Source organism: Crinia signifera, chromosome 1 (assembly GCF_055691185.1).
Source record: "Crinia signifera chromosome 1, ASM5569118v1, whole genome shotgun sequence".
Taxonomy (NCBI): domain Eukaryota; kingdom Metazoa; phylum Chordata; class Amphibia; order Anura; family Myobatrachidae; genus Crinia; species Crinia signifera.
Window position 1 is genome coordinate 383,550,974 of NC_139217.1, and position 9,578 is coordinate 383,560,551.

At 42.4% G+C, this 9,578-nt stretch overlaps 1 protein-coding gene across 1 annotated transcript; it reads left to right on the plus strand.

Annotated features, from left to right (window-relative positions):
* The first annotated feature begins 549 nt into the window (after positions 1-549).
* On the plus strand, positions 550-9,325 carry XBP1 (X-box binding protein 1). Its single transcript, XM_083151490.1, is given in 6 exon segments — positions 550-846; positions 4,460-4,556; positions 5,232-5,360; positions 6,692-6,745; positions 6,748-6,855; positions 7,541-9,325. Coding segments are annotated over 6 exon segments (1,203 nt in total). The 5' UTR covers positions 550-652; the 3' UTR covers positions 8,162-9,325.
* The last annotated feature ends 253 nt before the right edge of the window (positions 9,326-9,578 follow it).

Below are 9,578 nucleotides of genomic sequence, written 5' to 3' on the forward strand. Positions count from 1 at the left end.
CACAATGCATCTGACTATAATGTAAGAGCACCTGAGCACTAGCAGTGCAGTGGTTCATGCTTTACTGCTATTGATGCTTGTTTCAGATGCAGCTATTGCACTGTGTATAATTCCTGGTAGGATAAAGCTGGGAGATCATTGCTCTATGCAACACTGCCCAGCTCTGGGTATGATGTGTTGTGTATGGGCTGACACAGAATTCTCTATTTAAATGTCTTATCTATTTGGAGACAAAACTGTCACACAGGGAAAAGTGACAAAATAATTAAACGACTGTAGGTACTTGTGGGAAGGGGGTAATTATAGCCCTAATATGACAGCACAACCATGCCGACATTTAGCAGGAAGAATAGCATCCATACTGACATGAGATTCCCAGTACGCCCGTAGTGCTGGGATGGGACATAAAGGTTCCAGTGCGGGAAGGGGCGATAACATATGGGCATTGGGGGGGCAGAGACTGGGGGACCCGGTTCAGCAGCTTCTTCTCCTTCAGCCCAGTGGCAGGCGGGGCTCCCTGACGTCAATGGGCTTGTCCAATAGGGAGGGGACACGCTGGCTAGATATGAATGGCAGCTGTGCGGTCAGTACAGTATAGTGTATAGTATCGCCGGGTGCCAGCTCTTCCTCCAGCCGCCGCCTGCACCCGGACATGGTGGTCATGGGAGCCCCCAAAGTCATATTCTTCCACGGGAACCAGTCCGAGCAACGGGACTGCAGCCCCCTGGCGTCCGTCATGCTGCCCATACACAGCCCCGGCAGCCCGGATTCTGACAGCGGCGATGTCCCCCCGAGGAAGCGACAGCGGCTAACACATCTGAGCCCGGAGGAGAAGGCGCTCAGGAGGTGCGGTTACCCTGACACTCCCGGGGGTTACTGGGGGCACATAGCTGTCATGGAATGTGTGTGGTTGGGCAGGGTCGGTGCTGTCAGTGTGTATGGTAAATAGTCGTCAAGCAAATACCGAGCTACAGGGCCGTCCGTGGCTTATTTGAGTATGCTGAGACTTGTAGTGCCATAACAGCCACAGATGAGTTGCGTGGCGGCACTATTGCTGTCAGATCTCCCCTTTATGCCGGCATGATTCCTGTAAGGGGAGCCTGGTGCTGCTGCCTGCGTGGCAGGTCAGGGAGCTGCTCCAAGGCTGTGACGTCACTGGGAATGCTGAATACATGTGTGTTCTGCCCATCTCCTGTTCCTTCCCGGCACCCCAGCTTGCGCAACCCTGTAGTGTAGGCAGCATGATGACACTCCATGTAATGTGTGCCATGGGGCTAGCTGGGCTCTCTGTATATTAGGAAATTCCGAATCTGTTCCCTTGCTGAATGTTTACTAAGAAATATTTACATGCAGGATCTTTGTAGTAGTGACTGCCTACATTCCTAGTTTGGATTATTGTATAGTGAGAGGGTTTCTGGTCTCTGCATTGCTGGGTCCTATAGTAAAATGAGTTCTGTGTTTCTGTACTAGTGGCTACAACCCAAATGAGCGCTGAATGCTCAGGAACCATGCCAGGCATGTGCCACCTCTGCCTTGCCAGTCACTCTTCTCTAATCCCACTGAGGGGTTACTTAAATTGCCATCATGCTGAGCGCATAGCCTAAGTTATGACCTGAACATTAGTATCCTGTAATAACAGAACCAGCCAGTTCTCTGTAGGAAGAGGAAATGATGGGGGGTTTTGTGCTTTACACAGAAATGTACTGATTATATCATGGGTTCCTTATGGTCAGGAAAGCATGTGATCTCATTCTCTGTACTTTGCCCGCATTCCTTGCAGCCAAGCTATGCATTATCTGCCTATGGTATCTAGACGCCAGTACTTGTGACATCCAGTGAGCTGTATGAAAAATCTAGAGAATTCCATTATTTGGAGTGTATTTGTTTTCACGTACTCTAATCACGATTTGGTCAAGAAATGTCGATATTTTGATCCACGGAATCTTTTATCGGTGCTTATGCATATCTGAAATGCAATTTTAATGGGCAGAGGCCAATAATTTCCTCAAATTCCTCATCTATTGCACATGTACATCTGTCCTGCTATTTGCCTTACTAGGGACAGCACCAAGATGTATCTAGCCTGAATCAACTAGTGATTCAATCATACACAAGGTAACAAAATTGAGTTTGAATCGTGAGCAGGTAATCCATAATTTTTAGTCTGCACTAATGTGAAACATATGGTGTTACCTAGGGCACCAGTGTTTGGGATGCTGAAAATTTGATTTGATTGCCTTATGATCTAAATACACACGGTGAGATATGCACTACTTCTCTATTAGATTTTGATTATAGAAGCAAAATCAAATGGGTATCAAATGGTTTTTCTACATTGGATGCAGATTCAATCCCAATGCGCGCTCCAGTGTAAATCGAATAGAAAAATAGTCTTTGCAGCCAAGACTATATAGTGGAAATCTAATAGTAGATAGTGCAAATCTAATGTGTTCTCTGCAGCATTTGATTCGATGTCCATCTCCTGCCTAAAGCCAGTGTTGATAGCAAATCTAATAGAAAATAATGGAAATCGAAAAGGAGTAGAAAAAACTTCAGAGCAGGTTGAATAGTCCATATCTAATAGACATGGAATCGAACCGTGTGTACGCACCATATGCTCTATAACAGTAACTGGTATTGTGAATCTCATCATTGCCAGGAGACCATGCCACCCCACCTGCCATGTTTTGGCAGTTGGCGGGGTGAACAAGCAGACACCTCTCCTAGTGGTAGAAGTGAACACTGCCTCCAAATCTAGGCTTGCCCTGACTACAGGTCAAAGGCTGCATTGTGTTAGCTGTTCTTATATCCAGTAATCCCTCTGCACAGTACTTCAGGAGCCTAAACACTGCTGCGTCTTATAAAACCTAAAACTCTGTTACAAAGCTGTGCTGACATGTATGCCAATTTGGACCTAATCTACTTAAAGGAATCCTCTTGTTTTAAAAGTACAGTTATCCTTCTCATGTAATAAAGTATTGCAGGGAATATGTGCTGTAGGCCGCCACATGTTACTACTTGGACAAGTCATTAATCCCACAACGGCAAAAACCTGGAAGCTGCCATATGCTTAATGGATTAGTGCTGCAATAAATCCACCTGTGTAGGTTCACTGTACTGCAAACTTCTATCTAGTACCTAGTTCGTGGCCATACACACGCAGATTTATCTTCAGATCTGGCCGGTTGGAACAAAAACATGGTTATGGATGAGAGCAAATGACAGTTGACCATTTGCTTGAAAATGCTGGAAACTGACAAACTGTCACTCATCCATAACCATGTTTTTGTTCCAACCAGCCAGATCTGAAGATAAATCTTACTAGTGTATGGGCACCTTTAGGGTGCCCACACATGGAACAATAATTGTATGTGTTTTGAACTAGATCGCATCGATGGGATGTGCGAATCGCACACAAAACGCACCGTGTATGGGCACCTTTAGAAAAGCTACACTGTATTACATATATTGGAGAATTGTTGTTCCTGGACATTCCAGCTGGCAGTATACATTCCTACTGACGCTTGTAACTTCCTTTAGGAAAATGTGTAGTATTGTTCTGCATATTCCATGATTTTCACAAGTTTGTGTATATGTGACTCAAACCAGACTGGGGGTATATAAAATGTGGATTTATAGAAGAGATGTTTCCCATAGCAACAATCCGATTCTTATTTATATAACGCCTCCTCAAAGAAAATTGCTAGAATCTAGTTGCAACATCTTTAAATCTATAAACCCACATAATGGTAAATATACAAAACTGTCAGTGTAGGTCTCATGTGAGTTTGGCATGCAAGTAGGTTCTTTCTTAATAAAACATCAGGATGTGACGAGGAATTAGGCCATCTGTTGGTCTTACTCAGCAGCATAAATTAGCTGATGCAACATTCTGTAATTACTGCCTCTTCCTGGGCTAGAAATAACCTGCTACTGTTTTTTTACGGGGTTATACCTCGTGTAATAGAGTTTATAAGGGTTTCCCACTTATCTTCCTGGCGTTCTAGAAACCCTGCTCCCCCACCCCTGTATGCTCTCACTGCAAGCTTAGAGATATAGATAGGTATAGAGATACTTTATAGATAGGTATATTCAATGCTATGACATTGAGCAGTGCCAAGGCATTAGAATATTCAACGCCATACTCTTCACTTGCCATTTCCACCTCGTTGATTCCTTTCAGCGAGGTGGAAACGTCAAGTGTGGCCATCAAAATGATGGGGCTCACTGAATTTGCGGCTTTTTAAGGGGATCGGCGAGCATTCTGACAAAACATTGAATATGGTGAGCATGGCTTTTCCTAACCGTACAAACCCCCCTTGCCACCACATTGAATACACCTCCATAACTTGTGTTGTGTCATGGTTGCCCTGGTTCCAGTCCTTGTCAGTGTATTGTGGTGTTTACATTGCTGCTTCATTTTTCTCAATTTTCTTTTTTATATATTTTTTTGAATTAGGAAATTAAAAAACAGAGTGGCAGCCCAAACGGCGAGGGACCGAAAAAAAGCCAGAATGAGTGAACTTGAGCAGCAAGTGTTGGATCTTGAAATGGAGGTATAATTACACAATCTCAGTGTTTAGTCATAGATGGTGCAATGTGGTGATTCTTATTGCTTAAAGCATTACTGCCTAGTAAAAGTGTTTTATTTAGTTGCGCAACCAGCCGGAGTTGAGACGTGCAGTTGTCTCTAGGTGCTGCGCGGTGGATTTTTTTCTTTCCTGTTCCGTAGGAATAATGCCTATAAAATGTTGGTTTAGTCTTATGAATTTCTAGTCAGATCTTCTGTGGATGAGCATACACCGATGCAATCCACTCCTTCCCAATGCCAGCACCATGAGGCTGATTGATCAACCAATTGTAGCATACGCTTTGCATATAAGAAATGGTACTCCAGTCAATTGGCATGCATTTGACAAATGATAGTTGGGAGCTGATTGGCTGGTGAACCATTTATCATTAATTAATTTGAGACTTCTACTCTTTTCTGGACAATGATATTGTCAGAAAGATCTGAATGCTTTCTGGTAGGCTTTAGTTTTGCCATTGATAGTTCTTTAATAAAGGCTACATTCCAATTATTGGTTTATTACATTTAGGTGATTGTTATAATGTATTGCATTACTATATATTGTCATTGCTTTAAGCATGCCAAAAATACTTTTTTTTTTTTTTTTTTTTTTACTTTTGATGATATCAGGAAACTTTATCATTCCCATGTTCCTTTCCAGAATGAAAAACTCATTATTGAAAATAAGGTTTTGCGAGAAAAGACACATGGTCTGTTGACCGAAAACCAAGAACTACGTCAAAGACTGGGCCTTGATGCCCTGGAGGTGAAGGAGGAAGAAGAGGTTGATGTGAGTTTTGTACTCTCGCTTGACTTCCACTATAACCATGGAGTATCTAAATGTACAGCACAAACAAAACACACCATACATTCATGAGATCTGAACCATGTCATAATGATAAATAGGGCGGGAAGCTCTATGCGGAAATTGCGGTAAAAGCCCCGTTATTGGGTTTTCGCTGCGGGGGGTATCGCCAGCAAAAGCTGTCGATACCCATAGACGCCTATGGGCTTCTTATCGCAACCCCCTCACCTGAGTCCGTGCAGCACACTGCTGAGCTGCCCGGACCGGTGACCTCCTCCTCCCTAGCCCCTACATTCCCTTCCGGGTGCAGGGAGGAGGAGGCAGCCAGCGGAGCCCGCAGGAGCTGCATCATTATCTTGGTCACATTGTGATTAAAGTAGCACAATGGAACTTGATATGCAAAGAAGCTGTGCCCTTGCACCATAGCGCTTAAAATATAGGTTCAGAGAGTGTCACTTGTCAAATAAATTGACTCTCTTGGCGCATCCTAGTTGCATCGCATTGTGGCTAAGATGAATTATCAGCAAAAAAAAGCCTAATGCTAGTCACACGGGACCAGGCTGTTTGGTGCAACTGCAGCAATGATGTGTGTGGACACATCTGTGTGTATGTAATCTACAATATAAAATATTATACACACCTAATTCTCAAGAACACAGGGATGATGTACTCTTCTTGGATACAGTTGGTACTGTACATCAACCTTGTTTATAAATGTTTTATGGTCAGGAAGTTGAGAGATGGAGTAGAACACACGTTTTATCGCTCAATGACTTGCGGACAGGCTCCAGGCAATTACGTGCTTTATTTGCTTACCCCTCCCCTGTCACACAAGCTGTTAGCTTGGATTCTATTGACTTCCATGTGTTTGCAGGAACACTGTCCTCTTATATATATCATCTGAGCCAGCTTGTCATTTTCTAGCTTCGCACAGAATGGAAGGTGTGAATAGGGAGTACTCCATGCAAGACCATATATTTCTTGCAAAATGTAAAGGCCCTTGGCTAATTCACTGATTAGGATGCAGCTTGCTATATAAACTAGTGACCATGCCCAACTTTCCCTTATTGTCTTACAACCGCCCGAGCACTTTGCTGGGAGAGGATGGTGTCTTTCACAGTGACAAGCTGGTATTCTATTCTCAGCTGTACAAGGGAATCTTATTACACACTCTGTAGTATCATCCTCTCATTTTAGAATGCGTTACCATCTTGTAAGTTGTATGAACTTTGGAAACTGCATATCCTAATTCTAGGGCCTTGTTCGGTTATGGTCCCTGATTCCAGAAGTGACTCTTCAATCTCTATTGTCTGTAGGTTCTGATCCAGTCCAGAGAAGATGAGGTCAGGACGGTGACCGGGTCCGCTGAGTCCGCAGCACTCAGACTATGTGCCCCTCTGCAGCAGGAGCAGGCCCAGATGTCCCCGAACCTGACAGCGTCTACATGGATCCTGACAGCCCTGATTCTTCAGACTGTGAGGTAAGCTCTCAGGTCATCTCTCTGCTTTGTAATGAAGGCTAAACAAAAAGGTGACATGCTATATAATGATACTGTAGTACATCACCTGTGTATATTTGCTTAAGTACATGTTGTGTATTGCAACTTTTGTCTCGAAGCCTAAGTAAAACCCCTTTTACGTAATGTATTCTGTTCTGTTAATTGCAGTATGTATGTCATTTGCATAAATGCAAATGTTTGCTGGGTGTGTCTGTCTACACCTCCCTCTGTAGTAAAATAAATAAAAAGTACCTTTTTTGATGGTATTAGCAGCCCCCAGCTGACCTCTCTTCTCTGGAGCTTTTGCTGGCTGGAAATTCTGGTGGCATTGTGCACATAAATTAGCAAAGCAGGAACAACAAACATTGTTAAATCAGTAAGAAACCTAAAACAATTAAACCTTTAGAACATCAAATAATCTCCAGCTAAACAATGACATGACCTTTATAAAAGCCAGATAATGAAATATTGAGATATTGCCAAATAAAATATGTTAGAATGTCCTTTTACAGCTTGTATTTATCAATTTATTCCATTAAAAACTTTTTATTAACCTTTAAACACTTCTGGAGACTCTCTTGCATGTTCTCTTGCCCAATTTGCACATGAACGGTTTGCATATTTCTTTGACTTAAGAATGACCCTGATGTTTGCCATTGTCTTACAGTCTGATATCTTGCTGGGCTTACTGGAAAGTCTGGACTCAGACATGTTGCTTACTTGTGAAGGAGAGTTGCCCTGGAACCAGCAAGAGGAGGAGGTTAAAAGAGCTGAATCCGATTCCATACCCACCGCCCCATCTTCTCCTTTGGGGACCACATCAAACAAGCTGGAGGCCATTAATGAATTAATCCGATTCGATCATGTCTACACAAAACCCCTATGCTCAGAGGAAGACTCGGAGCTAGAAATTAAAATGGAGGAAGCATCTGTTAGCCCTACATGTGTTGTGGCCGCCCCCGTATGTGTGAAGCAAGATTTCCCAGAAGAGGAACTCCGTCGTGTAATTGGAATGCAGAGCTTCTTGTCCTGCTCTGAAAATCCAGAGAAACCAGCCAACCTGCAGGACACAGGCAGTGACTCTGGTTACGAGGGCTGCACTTCACCCTTCAGTGACATGTCTTCTCCTTTGAACGCTGGGCAGGTTTGGGAGGACACTTTTACCTCTGAACTTTTCCCTCAGCTCCTTAATGTTGTCGACATGCACCAGTCCTGTGATCTTTTGCCTCTTGGTGACCCCACCCTTTTCTGGAATACTAGTCCAGAGACTGACGATGACCCCTTCTAAATACCTTCCTGTGTTCTAATTGCCACAAACCGATTATTATTTATCTTTCATATACCAGCTTGTGTTTTTATGATAGTACTTAAGTGTTTTATATCCATCTCTGAGGCAAAAAATTGGTGCCATCCAGCATATGTTCTTAATGCCCAATGGCTGTTGCTCTCAAAACCCACAGTGTCCTCCTACATGTAGCTATGGGTGCCTATTTTTTAACAGTGATGGCTAACCTTGACACTCCAGATGTTATTGAACTACACATCCCAACATGCCTTGCTACAGTTTTGCTATTTGCCCATGCTAAAACTGATGCAGGGCATGCTGGGATGTGTAGTTCAAGAACAGCTGGAGTGTCAAGGTTAGCCATCACTGATCTATACAAATTATACAATAACAATGATGTGTCTGCATTGGCCATCTGGCTATTCAACCGGAATAGATCTGTTTCATATTGCGTACATCTGTAGCACTCTACATGTCGTGTAATATGAGACCTAACCATGGTGGCATGTTTCTCACTAGCTGCAGGATCTGCACCACTTGCTGTATTTTTCCAATTTCAGTTCTTGATCTTGTTCAATCACTGATCTATTGATCACAAGATGAGGAACACCATTCCACAGAGCCTGATGTTTTACTGAAACAGCAAATGAGTTGTTACAAAAAATGACCATATCTGTACTTTAGCATGTAGCATACAGGTCAATAAGGAACGGCAGTCATATTTTCATGGCCCTCCTGCTAAAATGTTTGTGCTCGTGTGGGCTTTTTCCTTAATTTTTTTTTTTTTAATCATTTTCACATAGGCTCTATATTTACAAGAGGAATGGACATTTCACTCTGATCCCAACATTTTTATGGGTTTATTACTTTCTAGGTTGTTGCCTTTTGTTAAAGGCAATTTTTATTCCCTAATATACTTAAGTTATGGAACTTAAGTTGTTGTATATAGAATAGTTCTATGATGGTGGTTGAGCTTTTCTGAATTTTTTTAATTCAGCAATGTACTAAACTTCAATTACCCCACAGCTCAAATTTATATATTGTAAAAATTTACTATGTAAATGAATCCATCGACTTTATATTCACTGCCTGTCCATGTTTGGCTAAACTTGCTTCCTCCATTTTATTTAAAAAAAAAATAAACTTAAAGAGAGAAAAAAAAAAAAAGCCTAAACTGTTTTTTTGTGTTTTGTGACAGAATTGGGTAGAAGGGGGAAACTCTATAATGTAAAGGTTATGAATGTTCCGTTTCTATATGCTGTTAAATTTTCAGCAGAAGCTCCAAGCCTTGCAGAGAAATAAGGTACTAACCAACAAGATTCTGTCATTCCTCAAACACGCCCTGCAACATGAAAATGAAAAAAAAAAAAAAATAGGTGTGATAAAGATTGTGCTGAGAGCAGCCTAATGTGGGCCATAC